This window comes from Rana temporaria, chromosome 5 (genome assembly GCF_905171775.1).
Source record: "Rana temporaria chromosome 5, aRanTem1.1, whole genome shotgun sequence".
Lineage (NCBI taxonomy): Eukaryota > Metazoa > Chordata > Amphibia > Anura > Ranidae > Rana > Rana temporaria.
In genome coordinates, this window is record NC_053493.1 from 416,099,508 (window position 1) to 416,115,052 (window position 15,545).

Sequence of the window (15,545 nt, forward strand, 5' to 3'; positions counted from 1 at the left end):
TATGGGACGTTTTACGTCACTCGAATTTGGCGCAAACGACCCGTTTTGTTCAGGTTTCGTCGAACGATCGAACGACTAATGTTCGAGTCGAACGCAAAGCTCATCCCTACCTCTGACATGATCAAGTCGATTGCTGAGCCTGTATGATGAGATATGTACTCATGTATAATAGTAACTCTGTCTCTCTCCTTTACCAGGGCACCATCATCACCCCGTTCCTGACGTTGGTGCTTAATGATCCCTTGCAGTGGGAGACGCCGGAAAAATTCAACCCCGGGCACTTCCTGGATGAGGAGGGCCAATTACGCAAACGGGCGGCCTTCATGCCATTCTCAGCTGGTGAGAGATTCATACCATTATGCCTTCACTATAACAATTATACCTAAAATCCCAAAAATACACAGGTAGGGAACAATCTTCTGGCCCAGATCTTATTCTTCCTCATCCAGGGGTTGATGTAAAGTGGCACCAGCAACAAAAAGTCCCCCAGCTGCTGATTGAGATCCATGTGTGAATTGTTATCTATGAGCTCAATGGGGACTCTCCTTTTATGCTGTATTTTTATTATTTTTTGAGGTTCAATATATTTTTTGTTTAGCGTGACTCTGTTTTATTCTTTGTTGTTCCTATCTTGATCAATTTTAAGCCCGTTTTTTTCCCCCATATAAAAACAAAAAAAAAAATCTATTGACAGCACTGTCATTGGTTGTCTACACCTAAACACCACATCCATTCTGTACTCGTAGAGCTTGGTATCTTTGAATAATTTTTTATTTATTTGTTTGCAATTTTTACATCTGCAACTCTTTCTTGTCTCTTCCACAGGAAAGCGTGTTTGTCCTGGGGAGAATTTGGCTAGAATGGAGCTCTTCCTTCTCTTCTCTGCTGTGCTCCAGAAATTTACCATCAAGCTTCCCCCAGGAGCCGAGCCTCGGGACACCAAATGGCTGCATGATAATAAACGTATGGTGATTGCATCAGCCCAGCTGTGTGCCGTGCCCCGAGCATCACCCACCATGTAATCTGCAACATTCATACCGTGTTTCTCCAAAAATAAGCTTGGGTCTTATGTTCATTTTGGCAACCAAAAACACAGTAGGGCTTATTTTTGGGGTAGGGCTTGCCATTTAATGTGCTGTCTTCTTGCTCCCTCTCCCTCCCTGCCTGTCAGGAATCCCCAGTAAAAGTGGTGGTAAACTGCAAGAATCCTCTCTCTATTACAGTAGTATACAGTATAATGAAAAAGGTGTGTGTTTATGTAATCTATTGTGTCACATGTCACCTTCTTAAAGCTCAACTCTGCTCTTCCATAGTCTGTCGGAGCTTTCTTCCACGATCAGAGCATTGCTGAGGGAGGGGGGCCGAGATCCCCCGCTGACAGGCAGGAGAAGAGGAGATCAGTTGACCGCCCCATGGCGCTTCCATAGCCCACTGCAATCCGAGCACCTTAGAGGGTGGGGAGGCAAGATCCCCCACTGACAGGCAGGAGAAGAGGAGATCAGCTGACCGCCCCTTGGCGCTTCCATAGCCCACCGTGATCCGAGCACCGCAGAGGGTGGGGGGGGGGCAAGATCCCCCGCTGACAGGCAGGAGAAGAGGAGGAGGTCAACTGAGCACACTGTATACCGAAGGTAATTGACTACAGATTTCAGAGACACACACACTAGGGCTTATTTTTGGGGTAGGGCTTATATTGCAACCCTCCTGGAAAATCGGGGTAGGTCTTATTTTCAGGGTAGGTCTTACTTTCGGGGAAACACGGTAGACAAATGTATGGAGAGGAGACCTTTTTTAGAGGAACTCCTCAACATATATTTAAATCAGGGGGTTATCTACAAAATGTATCAATAAATAGTGCGAATGGAACCAATACGTGAGCTGTAAAATAAAAACGAATAATAATACAAATTGATAAGAATAATCAACAAAACAGCAGCACTCACAGATATCGTAACACCGTAGTATCGAAATTCAATATCAACTGTACAATGTGTTGCGCTGTTAGAAATTCATTGCAAATTTCAATAATCCTTTGACCACATGCATACAATGTATTGCCTACTGTATTCTTGATGTGCAGAATTATCTTTTACCACTATATTTTTCTACATAAAAAGTTTGTATACAAAAAATAAATAAAATCTATTCCAAGCGATATTTTGCATTTATGCGACCAGTAAAACCAACCGTGAATAGTGAGTGAGTGAGTGAATAACTTGTATATCGCTACAAATGCGAACTGAATCGCCTCAAGGCGCTTTGGTATCCATTTTTTTCTTCAGCCTTCAGAAAAAGGTGGGTCTTGAGTTTTTTTCTGAAGGCCCGATGATTTACGTCCATTCGGATGTTAGTTGGTAACGCGTTCCACAGTCGAGGTCCTTGGATTGCGAATCTTCGTTCTCCTTTCGACTTGTAGCGGGCCTTGGGCATAGTGACAAAAAGTCCAAAAGGAATTAAAGAGGTTGTAAACCCTCCTATTTTTTTTTTCACCTTAATGCATTCCTATCCCCTTTTTGCTGACAAGCTGTGTAAATTCTGCACTTCGAACGGCTGTAGAGAAGAGAGGGCTGTGGATAAACAGGTACAACTGATGTAGGAGGATTTGTATCATCCCTGTGTATCACTTGAGGCCAGATACTTCATTGGGTATACCATATACAAGGGTTTACAACCACTTTAAGCATTCAGTATAGTATTTTGAAGCGTTCATGTGACAGGAGTCACTTTGGATGGGGGGGGGGGGGGGGGGCGTGAAATTCTGAATCCCTTGGAGAGGTTGGGAAACTTTTGTTTTAGCTCCCCATACACATCCTATGTCTAAATTACCATGTGTCTAGGGATGAGCCGAACACCCCCCCATTCGGTTCGCACCAGAACCTGCAAACAGACCAAAAGTTTGTGTGAACTTTAGAACCCCGTTAAAGTCTATGGGACTCGAACATTTGAAATCTAAAGTGGTAATTTTAAAGGCTAATATGCAAGTTATTGTCCTAAAAAGTGTTTGGGGACCCGGGTCCTGCCTCAGGGGACATGTATCAATGCAAAAAAGTTTAAAAACTGAATTTTATTTCGGCAGCAGTGATTTTAATAATGCTTAAAGTGAAACAATAAAAGTGAAATATTACTTTAAATTTCGTACCTGGGGGAGGGGGGGGTGTATGCAAGCTTACCAGATGGCAAGCAAGTATAGCTTGCGGCTGTAAACCCCAGCCCGGGCCTTTGACATAGACTGAAGCACCCGCCAATGAAAGGCAATCAATGAATCCTCAAGACACGGATGTTCCCAGGCAGATGAGATACAGAGAAAATAATATGGACTCACAATAGTGAAATACCGTAAAAGTAGTATCCAATTTAATGAGATAAAAAACACTTACAAGAAAACGATCGTATATACAGCATATAAAATAAAGAATCTGGAAGATTCTCTTTATTCTCTTTATAACTCCGATGGAAAAAGTCAGATACACAAAAAAAGTCAGATACACACGGTCGGAATATGCAATGAAAATATTCCATCTGACTTTTTCCATCGGAGATTCCGACCGTGTGTCAGATACACAAAAACGGATAGGAAACTAAAGGTACACACTGCAGGGCTTTGAGAGCTGATGGGAGAAAAAGTACACTCCCCCTTCACACAGCACACAAGAGCAGAGCTGAGGCCGTCAGTCACAGGCTGTGTTGCTGGAGCTCCGTCCACTTTTTTCTCTTGATGTCAGGAAAACTTGCCTAAAGTGACTCATGGTGATAGCAGAGGAAGGAGGCAGCAGACAGAAATGATATTTAGTGCTCTTAAAGTGGAGGTTCACCCTAATTTATAACTTCTCCTTAAACAAAAGTGCTCAGTATGTCTATTCACAGTTCGCACTTTAAAAAATTTAAAAATGTTTCCATACCTTATATCTTGCTCATGAACCAGGCACTTCCTGGTTTCAATCGTGCGGGACTGGGCGTGTTGCTTGGTCTCCGATCGCCGCATTGATTCATGGGATTGATGACGAGTCTCTCGTCACGCTGACCATGAGAATACTGTTTTGACCAGCAGCAGAGCAATTCTCGCGAGATTTTAGACGTCACATGACTCTGCAGCCGGTCATGTGACGGTCACGCGACGAGGGCGGATACAATTCCGCCATTTTAACTCATGGAAAACTTCCGCATCCCGGAAGTAAATACTGGAGGGCTTCAGAGTGCCCACAACTAAGATGGAAATGTCCATCTTACGTTTTTATAAAATATCTTTTTCGGTGAAATTAAAATCCTGGCGGCTGCAATAATGGGACTGGTGAGTAAACGATATGCTATGTGAACAGTGGGAGACTAATATTTAAAAAAAAAAACGTATTTGCGCGGAACCCCCACTTTAATTGAGACACACTGTAGAGGGAAATGCTTTGTTCATATTTAATGTCTGAGGTTTACAACCATGGAAAAAATTTAGTTGCGCTGTGATAAAATGTGTGAGAAAAAAATTCTACACCAAGTAGTAATAAAATAAATATACAAATAAAATTTAAACAATTGTGTTTGTAAATAAGTTCAGTGAGAGCCCATTCACACAGGGGCAACACGACTTCTAGCACGACTTTGGGAGGCAACTTGGACACGACTTGAGTATGAATCATCAGGCAACTTACAAGGCAACTTCAAGTTGCCTCCAGGACAGTACAAGGCAACTTCAAGTCGCCTCCAGGTCAGGAGGCTTTCCAGTGGCCAATCAAACAACAATCAGCTCTGTGGGAGGGAGGGGTTTGCCTGAGAAATGTATGTTATCTTCCTGTAATGTTGCTTCAGTTAAGACAGTGATCCGACTTCTGAGGCGACTTCCATTGAAATCAATGGGTACAAGTTGCCTACAAGTCGGATTGAAGTAGTACAGGAACCTTTTCTGAAGTCGGAGCGACTTCAGTAGTGTACATTAAGACGGCTCCCATTCACTTCCATTAATTTTCTAGACCGCACGACTTGGGGCAACTTGAAGTCTGATCCCAGGTCGCCCCAGTGTGAACCGGCTCTTAAGTCCAAGAAAACACAATAAATGCAAAATCTTCTAAGAGTTCAAAATTAAAGAAATCCACCACCAAAAGTGAAGACACCATCAGGAATGCAAGCTTACCAGATGGCAAGCAAGTATAGCTTGCGGCTGTAAACCCCAGCCCGGGCCTTTGACATAGACTGCAGCACTCGCCAATGAAAGGCAATCAATGAATCCTGAAGACACGGATGTTCCCAAGCAGATGAGATACCGAGAAAATAATATGGACTCACAATAGTGAAATACCGTAAAAGTAGTATCCAATTTAATGAGATAAAAAACACTTACAAGAAAACGATCGTATATACAGCATATAAAATAAAGCCGGCCGGCTTAGCAAACGCCTGTCCGCTCGGACTGTCACGCGATAACGTCAGCACGTCTCCTTCTCCCGACGTGCGTTTCGTCACACAAATTATGTCGTCTGGGGCACCTATTTTGAGGTTTACAACCCCTTTAAGCTGCAGATTCATTTCTGTACATGGGGAAATTCAAAAATACTGTAAATACGTCACTGTTTCATCATTGCTTCAACTTTCAATGGGGCACCTGGCTCTCACCACCAGTCCTCGCCTGGGCAGTCATTCCTCCCAGCCAAGTCCTTATGTGTTTTAACCAGGAATTTTTTGAACAACCTTAAACCTTTTTTCATTTATAGTAAAGAAGATAGAATAGAGCCCTGTACACACGGGCAAGAATCTCGTTAGGAAAAAACTGTAGTTTTTCCCAATGAGATTCTTGGCAAGAATCTCTTGCTGCCCGAGAGTACAGACTCTCCTTTCAAAAGTACCATGGTTCTCTTGAAAGGCAAGAGCGCGGTAACCTCATTGCGTACGACGAGCATGCGCTCGTCACATTCGATGCCGTCGCCGCCATCTTGCTGCACCCTACCTATGCCTAGGAAGCTACCGCGCATGCGTCAAAGTCATTTCGAGCATGCGCGGGTTTCCACGGCGACCAGGTAAGTATACTGTACACACTCTCTGGTTTCTCTGCAAGAAAACCGCCGAGAATCTCACGACGAGACAAAAGAGAACATGTTCTCTATTTTCCTCGTCTAGATTCTGGACAGTTCTCTTGTCGAGAAACCTGAAAGCCTCATACACACGCTCGGTTTACTCGCCTAGAAAACTGAGCGTGTGTACGAGGCTTTAGAGAGGGTTATAATCCCTGACAGTTCTTTTTCTTATCTGTGTCCCATTGGGCAGATTTGTCTTCATTTCCTGTCCCATAGAAAACAAAGGAAGTCAAAGAAAATGAGGGGAGTCCCCCCCGGTTGTGTCCGCATTTAAAAACATCCCCTGTTCTGGTGACAACCCAAAGTTTGCGATTTTCTTTCGCTTACACTCTCGGTGATAGCGGCAAACAGGACAAAGAGAGAGGGCGACTTCCTAATGGGGGAAAAAACTAAATAAAAAAGTTTTGCCTTTAGTCATACTTTAATTAACCCCTCTTCCCGCCCCCGCCTTATAGCAATATGACGTACGTAATGTGGTTCAGTTATCCTGACTGAAAATCATATGACATCCAGCAGGATAAGCCGCTAGCGCGTATCCGGTAGTGTGACACACCGTATCTCTAATCGAGGTAAAGAGGGTCTTTACCACGTGATCAGCCATGCACTGGTTGATTATCAACGCAGACCCCACGAGGATGCCCACCAGGGATGCCCAACCATGACCACCAGGTATGCCAATCAGTGCCCAATAGGGATGGCACTGTGCCCATCAATGATGCTTGTCAGTACCCCCTAATCAGTGCTAATTAGTGCTGCCAAACAGTGCCATCTATCAGTGCCTCCCATCATTGCCACCCATCAGTGCCCATTAGTGTCGCCTATTAGTGCCACCTATCAGTGCTACCTATCAGTGCTGCATATCAGTGCTTGTCAGTGCTGCTTATCAGCGTCACCTATCAGTGCTGCAAATAAGTGCCTCGTGTTCAGTGCCGATTAGTGAAGGAGAAAACTTCTTTACAACGTTTTGTAACAGAAACAAAAAAAAATGTTTTTTTTTCCTGGTCTTTTTTATTTGTAGTGCAAAAAATAAAAAGCAAATCAAATCAAATACCACCAAAAGAAAGCTCTATTTGTGGTAAAAAAATATATAAAAAATTGTTCGGGTACAGTGTAGCATGACCGCGCAATTGTCATTCAAATTGTGATAGCGCTGAAAGCTGAAAATTGGCCTGGGCAGGAAGGTGTATAAGTGCCCAGTATATTGAAGTGGTTAAACCCATTTATATTTATCACCCTGTCCCTCAAATGTAATAATTGCTCAACTTTAACCTTTCATAACCCTAACCTTTATATAACCCCAAACCTTTATATAACCCCTAACCTTACATAACCCTAACCTTTATATAACCCCGAACCTTTATATAACCCCATACCCTTACATAACCCTAACCTTTATATAACCCCGAACCTTTATATAACCCCATACCCTTACATAACCCAAACCTTTATATAACCCCTACCCTTAAATAACCCAAACCTTTATATAACCCCTACCCTTAAATAACCCGAACCTTTATATAACCCCTACCCTTAAATAACCCGAATCTTTATATAACCCCTAACCTTACATAACCCTGAACCTTTATATAACCCGAACCTTTATATAACCCCTACCCTAACATAACCCGAACCTTTATATAACCCCTTACCTTACATAACCCGAACCTTTATATAACCCCTTACCTTACATAACCCGAACCTTTATATAACCCCTAACCTTACATAACCCTGAACCTTTATATAACTCCTACCCTTACATAACCCTGAACCTTTATATAACCCCTAACCTTACATAATCCCAAACCTTTATATAACCTCTAACCTTTCATAACCCCAAACCTTTATATAACCCCTACATAACCCTGAACCTTTATATAACCCCTAACCTTACATAACCCGAACCTTTATATAACCCCAAATCTTATATAACCCAAACCTTTATATAACCTCTAACCTTACATAACCCCGAACCTTAAATAGCCTTCTAACCTAAATATACCCCTAAAACTGATCATACACTATATAATCTGATTGTACAATCTGTTTCACATCTACCCTCAACTACTGTATGTAGTGCAAGGGTCTGCCTGGATACAGTGTGAGTGGATTACTTATGTCTGGCTTTATATTATATACTTTGGTAAATCTATGGCTGACCATACACTATACAACCAAATGTCCTTTAGCTTTACCAAAACGATGTCATATGAAGACAAACTTTAACAATTTTTTGAATTAGTTACAATCAGGCAGGCCCGTATACTACACTGCTAATGATAGATCTAAAGGAGATTGTACAATCAGATTGTATAGTGTATGGTCAGCCTAACGCTAAATAAACCCTCAAATCCCCCCTTGTCTTATTGGGTGTGGAAGTGATAAAGGAGACTCTCCTGTGCTGAGATCTTTCAGATCCGCCGATTGAAGAAATATGTACAAATTGTGTCATCCTATGAACCAGATTGACATTTATCACCAGATTTCCTGTAATATGATCATTTCACACATCTCCTGACCCCCCAGAGATCTTTATACGACCTTTCCATACATATAACCCAGCATGGAGGGGCTCAGTGAAGGTGGTGGTGAAGGTGTGGAGGTGTCTGATCGGGTCACACAGATCATAAAAGGACAGCTGCCCGGCCTCATAATCCACAGAGATCCTGACTCTGTAACTGGAGAGATTGGGAGATAACCTGATCTGTTTATAGTCATATTTTAGAAAACACACACCTCTATCCCTGCACAAACCCCAGGACTTTTTATTATCTCCAATCAGTGACTGCCCTCCTCTCCTTTCTATACTGGGATAACACATCCCGACTCTGTAATGTTCTGACTCACTGACATCCACTTCCCAGTCATGTCGCCCCGAGGAAAATCCCTGACTGCTTAATACCTGTTCACACCACTGAAATCTCTCCGGTGTTTCTGGACAATTCTGCTCTATATCTGACCAGGATACAGTTTTCATGTCATCTGATATCTCTAGGAGATTATGAGCTGTGTTCACATCCAGTAATATGTCTGAAGCTTCCTGTATATAGAAGAATACATTTACCTCTTTTATCATATCAGATAACCCTTTGTGTAATGTGTGTGAGATTCCAGACACATCCAGATCCCCTCCATCATGGAGGAGTCTATCATGTCTCTCTCTGTCCTCATTATCTCCCTCCTCAGTATCACACAAGTCCCCTGTGTCTGATTCCTGTAGGACAGTCAGTGGGTCAGTCATGTTACACAGCTTCTCAATGTCCTCCATCTTCCTGGACAGATCCTTCTTCTTTATTTCCAGCTGATGGATCAGATCAGACAATGAGATCTGCTCTTCCTGGCTGGAGATGTTCCTCCGGACTCTCTTCTCCAGGTCCTCCAGATGTCTCCTGAGCTCTATGAACAGGGCAGTGACTCTCTCTGATTCTTCTTGTACTTTTCTCCTGCGATCCTGCAGACTCTGGACTCTTTTCTCCGTCTCCTCTCTCTCTGTCATCAGTTTCTGCCGAACAATTCTCAGTTTCTGTTTCTTCTTCTCAGAGGCCTCATGCAGAGTCTCCACCTTGTGTCCCTTGTGTTCTCTATCCAGCCTGCAGGACACACAGATACAGGCAGAGTCCTCAGTGCAGTAATATTCAAGAAGTTCTCTATGAATGGAGCATTTTCTGTTCTCCGTGAAAGTGGTGGGATCAGTTAGGACATGTTCTGGTGACTTGCTGTGGATTCTCAGGTGATCATTACATAGAGAAGCTTCACAATGCAGACAGGATATAACAGCAGGTACAGGAGAGTGATAGCAATAAGTACAGAAGATTCCAGTCTTCCCTTCTTCCAGCTGAGTAGATCGGAAAGTCTCCACTGTGTTACGTAGTGTTATGATCCTGTGCAGTACAGGCCGATCCCGGAACTCTTCTCTGCACTCAGGACAGGAATAACCTCCAGACCCCCCCTGTGTATCCAACACACGATCAATACAGACCCGGCAGAAGTTGTGGCCACATCTCAGGTTTACAGGATCTGTATATGTGGTCAGACAGATGGAACAGTCCAGCTCCTGTCTCAGATCAGCAGACGCCATCGCTGACAGCAGAAGAGAGAAATTAAATTAAAAAGTATCCGACAAGGAAATTCCAAAGGGCGTCTCACATTCCTCGGCACAGGGAGGGGCTGAGCTGGTCTTGCAGCTTTTATCTTGAGGAACTTTGTAGATAAAACAAATGTTTAATAAATTAAAGGGATCTAGTCCTACATTTGTGAATTGATGTCTGCATTTTTTTTCACACATCGTGTAGATTTTAAACTTTAACCACTTCAGCCCCGGACCATTTTGTTGCTAAAGGACTGGGCCCCTTCTTGTGATTCGGCACTGCGCCGCTTTAACTGACAATTGCGTGGTCATGCGACGTGGCTCCCAAACAAAATTGATGTCCTTTTTTTCCCACAAATTGAGCTTTCTTTTGGTGGTATTTGATCACCTCTGTGGTTTTAATTGTGTGTGCTATAAACCAAAATAGAGCAACAATTTTGAAAAAAATGCAATATTTTTTACTTTTTGCTATAATAAATATTATAAATAAAAAAAATGTTTTCCACAGTTTTGTCTGATATGTATTCTTCTACATATTTTTGGTAGAAAATGCAATAGGCATTTATTGATTGGTTTGCGCAAAAGTTATAGCTTGTACAAAATAGGGGGTAGTTTTATGGCATTTTTCAATTTTTTTAGTTTTTACTAGTTATGGCGGCGATCAGCGATTTTTATCATGACTGTGACATTATGGCGAACACATCGGACACTTTTGACACCATTTTGGGGCCATTGTCATTTTTACAGCAATCAGTGCTATAAAAATGCACCGATTACTGTAAAAATTACACTGGCAGTGAAGGGGTTAACCTGTAGGGGGCACTGAAGGGGTTAAGTGTGTCCTAGGCAGTGTTTATAACTGTTAGGGGGGCGTGACTTGGCATGACCTGATGACAGGGAACAGACAATCACTGACAGTGTCACTGAGAAGAACGGGGAAAGGTTTGTTTACACTTACCTCTCCCTGTTCTTCAGCTCTGTGATCCGATCGCGGGACACCAGCGGTGATCAGTCCGCGGGTGCAGTAGCGCAGCTCCAGACCGAGTCGTGAGCGCGCCCCCAGCAGCACACGTGACCCACTATGCCCTTGTGCCCAGCCGTGCTATTCTGCCGACGTACATTGGCGTGCGGTGGTCCTTAAGTGGTTAAATGGCATCTGTAGACAAGGCACAAAATTGGGTTATAGTGAATAGTTATTGGCATGTTTTTGCTTTTTGTATTTTGTGTTCAAGAGAATATTATTTTCAAAGTTAAAAGAAACCGTCCTGAGAGATATGTGGATGATGTTATTGGTGACCTTATTTTAGAAATTTCTGGTTTCTTGGTTTCTGAAAGAAGAAAGTGACATGAAGCAAAATATAGACAGAGGTAAGTGTGAACTTTTACTCAATATACTTTTTCTAATAAAGTGCTTGTCTCAGAAAGCTGCATGACAACCAGGCAGCTAATATTTGAATGATAGAGGTCCTCAGTGGCAGCTTTTTGGTTCTCTTTAAGCAAGAGTCAAGGCCTGGGAAAAAAGTGTGGGAACTCACCCAAGATTCCCGCCCCCCCCACCTCAAAAATAAAAAAAATGTTCAGGGGTGTTGTAACGGTATGGCCCGTGGGACCCAGAGGCTCTTGAAGGATGTGGGGTACTCCTATGTCAGCTTCACCAATGACTCTTGTGTCTAGGTTCATCCTATGTCCACTAGGGACATAGGATGACTGAGAAATGATATCTCTGATTACATGAGATGGGACAGTAATGATAATTCATGTATTGCAGGATATCTTGAAATATTACAAGTTGTTCATTCTGAACACAACAGGTCAATAGAGTGTCTCCTTCAATGTGGAACACAGACTGTTGAGATGTTAATTGATGTTAATAACCTCCAGCTACCTGGCTGTAGTGATGAAAGCTTGCTGTGATTGCATTCTATTGTGTTAATTAAGCCTGGCTTGTAAGATATTTCATGGTGCTATGCTAACCAACCCTGTATTGTGTGAAAGTTCTGTTGATGCTAATATGTGTTGTGAGTTAACACACTCTAAAGGTCAGACGTCTGACTTATGTTCACTAAAGGAATGTGTATTGTGTAGCAGGTGAGAATAGCTTATCGCAGAGTCAGAAAGTCTGTCTAAGATGTGGATTGAGGGGGACTCGTTAGCACCCATTGTGTGATGTGGTGGGTGGAGTGTGTCATTGTCCCCCGTTGATTACTGCAGCATGCTTTCTAACTGTATATAAGAAACCTGAGTTTACCATTAAAGTCTATCTGTTTGGAACCAGAGAACAGAGCTGTGTCTCGTTATTCTGGGGGAAATCCAATGGGTCCTGTCTGCTGAATTGTGTAGTGTCGGAAGCTGTCTTGGGTTGGTGGGATGGAATATCGTAACGGCGTTGTAACGGATCATGGACTATTCTGCCTGGACATCGATAATAACTGCAGGACTTGTTACAATTGGATTTACCACATTGTATTCTGAGCTCAAAGGGTTAATCATGCAAGGGACTCTTCACTGTTGAATGCTAATAATCCCTTTGCATAGCTAATTGACTCTCCGTTGTTTAGTTAATCCCTTAAGAATACGGAGGCTGTTATGTGTGAGTGTATAATTGTTTTAAAGGTTAATTGAATTCTATTGAGAAAGGAATGTGCCTGGCCAGGAAATGTTAAGTGGTTTGCGGTGCCGAAGCGTCTAGAGACTGGTCAAGTGATTAATTCAAGGAGATGTCATTGTTTCAGGGGGTCTGTGTTGAAGCCCCCTACTGGGTGAAGGGGGGGCGGAAACTGTCATTGTTCTTGTAACAGTTGTAAGCAGATATAAGCAGGTGAAATATGCCAAATAAAGTCAGTCTGCTTGACCCTTCAAACGTAGCCCGTCTCGTTTCTTGGAAGGGAGTTCGATGGGATATACCGGCGGTACCTGCATATCGCAGCTTGCCAGGGAAAAGGACTTCTCCAACGGCTGATACCCCTCACTACCAGTGGGTAGCCGTTACATTGGGATGGTCCTTTTATCCAAAGAGCAAGTTCTGAATGGAGTGGCAGTACGCCAGGCTGAAAAGATCCACACTGAAAGATTTATTAGAGAGTCGTGGTAGGAGCGCCAGCAACAGACCACGGAGGGAGCTGATAGCTGAACTGCTGGAGCTGGACGAAATGGATGGATCCATGGAAGGAACGGAGCCCCTTGCACCGGTCAGCGAGGAAGATGTAATTACTGGGATTGTACAGCGAAGATTATCCTTGTATCCAGAAACGTCCGTGGAACTAATCAACCAGCTGTTCCGGGAAGCAAGTGAGGAGATACAAACGAAGAGGGGACAAGAACTGGAACTGGTAAGAGCGAGACAGCCCATTACACATGCAGTTCCTACTCCTCCACCTGCTGCTACAGGAAAGAAAATACCGTTCACTGCATTTAAAGCTTTTGTAGAAAGTGAGGAGGAAATAGATGGATATTTGGCAGATTTTGAGAGGCAGTGCTCACTACACCAGGTACCACCAGACCAATGGGTCACTATTTTGTCGGGGAAATTGTCGGGCAAAGCCAATGAAGCCTTTCGGGCTCTCGCTCCAGAGGATATTTTACAATACCAGCAAGTTAAAAAGGCGCTGCTAACCCGATACGCCGTAACTCCAGAAGCCTACCGCCGGCGCTTCCGGGAGTCCAAGAAGATGGCTGTGGACTCCCACATGGAATGGGCCAACCAGTTACAAAGGGTGGCATCCCTTTGGGTCCAAGGGTGCAAGGCCAACACCGGGGAGGAAGTATTGCAGCTGTTCCTAATGGAACATTTCTTCCAAGACCTGGCCGCAGACATACAAGACTGGGTACGAGATCGCCGTCCCGCTAACTTAAACGAGGCGGCTCGGCTAGCAGATGAGTACGCGGAGACAAGGAAAGTAAGCCAGGGTACTACACGGCTGGCTCAGAAGGTAGAACCGCGTACTCCAACCGTCACCCCACGCCCAGAGTTTCGGGCTCCAGTCCCACCACGTCATCAGGGGCCTAGCAACTACCCCCGGGATTCGTCTAGGGTGACGTGCCATCACTGCAGCGACACGGGACATATTGCTCGTTATTGCCCTTTGAGAGCTACAAATAACAACTGGAGATGCACAACACCCAACACAGAGGTCACTCCGTCACGTCCCTCTGCGGCCCACTGCCTGGAGACTGAGGGGGGCCCGGAGGAATGTCTGGGAATTGTTTATGAGGCAGACCCAATACAAGCTGCCTCTCCAGATAACCGTCAGCATCACCATCAGGAGGTACGGGTGAATGGACAAGTAGCACAAGGCCTAAGAGATTCCGGGACTACTATCACTCTGATTCAAAAACATCTGGTAAAGCCAGAGAACGTGTCCACTCACACAGTTGCCGTCTGGGTTGCAGGGGGTGCTGTATTTCGCGTACCCACCGCCCGGGTGCACTTAGACTGGGGAGCCGGGTCAGGAAAGACCACAGTTGGTATCATGGACAACCTACCTGCTGAGGTTGTGCTGGGCAACGACATTGGCCCTCTGACTTCAGCTTATTTACCTACACCTGCTACTGCTTGTCCCGTGACCACCCGCGTTGCTGGAATCAACGCGCTTGCTGCTGAGACCCGGGTAAGACTATCTTCCCCGACAGGTACTGTAGATCCGGCGCAATATCACAGTCTAAAATGGGAACGTGACAAGTTGGCCAGTGAGAAATCAGAGATGCAACGACACTATGTCATGTATTATGAGATGTCCCGTGGCTTGAACATTGAAATGCACAAACAGGCGGAAATTGTCAAAAGATTAAATGGGATTTGCATCCAGGTGGTGCCGTATCTGTCCCAAGAGCATCAGCAACAGGTTTTGGGAGCCATTGAGAGAGCAAAGCAAGTGACTGTTCCAGAACTGAATTCTATTATTCACCGTCACCATCAGCTACCGACCTGGTAAGCCAATGGGAAGGCCGACGGACTGTCCAGGCAAACGGAACTTTTACCCTAACAGCAGACCGGACATCCCCAAGTTGATCCGAAAAGGATCAATCCGGGTCTGCCGGAGTGTTCCACAAAAGGGGGGCAGTGTAACGGATCATGGACTATTCTGCCTGGACATCGATAATAACTGCAGGACTTGTTACAATTGGATTTACCACATTGTATTCTGAGCTCAAAGGGTTAATCATGCAAGGGACTCTTCACTGTTGAATGCTAATAGTCCCTTTGCATAGCTAATTGACTCTCCGTTGTTTAGTTAATCCCTTCAGAATACGGAGGCTGTTATGTGTGAGTGTATAATTGTTTTAAAGGTTAATTGAATTCTATTGAGAAAGGAATGTGCCTGGCCAGAAAATGTTAAGTGGTTTGCGGTGCCGAAGCGTCTAGAGACTGGTCAAGTGATTAATTCAAGGAGATGTCATTGTTTCAG

The 15,545-nt window shown here is 44.0% G+C and overlaps 2 protein-coding genes across 2 annotated transcripts; one reads left to right on the plus strand and one right to left on the minus strand.

Annotated features, from left to right (window-relative positions):
- The first annotated feature begins 132 nt into the window (after positions 1-132).
- On the plus strand, positions 133-1,108 carry LOC120941639 (cytochrome P450 2W1-like). The gene is made up of 2 exons (XM_040355167.1): positions 133-339; positions 826-1,108. The coding sequence occupies exons 1-2, from the start codon at positions 144-146 to the stop codon at positions 1,020-1,022; spliced, it is 393 nt and encodes a 130-aa protein (XP_040211101.1). The 5' UTR covers positions 133-143; the 3' UTR covers positions 1,023-1,108.
- A 6,484-nt stretch (positions 1,109-7,592) lies between these two features.
- Positions 7,593-10,173, minus strand: LOC120941640 (E3 ubiquitin-protein ligase TRIM39-like). Its single transcript, XM_040355168.1, has one exon. It carries the CDS (start codon positions 10,129-10,131, stop codon positions 8,557-8,559), a length of 1,575 nt encoding a protein of 524 aa, XP_040211102.1. The 5' UTR covers positions 10,132-10,173; the 3' UTR covers positions 7,593-8,556.
- Positions 10,174-15,545: the final 5,372 nt, after the last annotated feature.

Coding starts and splice junctions, on each gene's coding strand:
- LOC120941639 (XM_040355167.1), top strand. CDS start 144: ATGATGAGATATGTACTCATGTATAATAGTAACTCTGTCTCTCTCCTT. Junction 340..825: donor CTTCATGCCATTCTCAGCTG/GTGAGAGATTCA, acceptor TCTCTTCCACAG/GAAAGCGTGTTTGTCCTGGG.
- LOC120941640 (XM_040355168.1), bottom strand. CDS start 10,131: ATGGCGTCTGCTGATCTGAGACAGGAGCTGGACTGTTCCATCTGTCTG.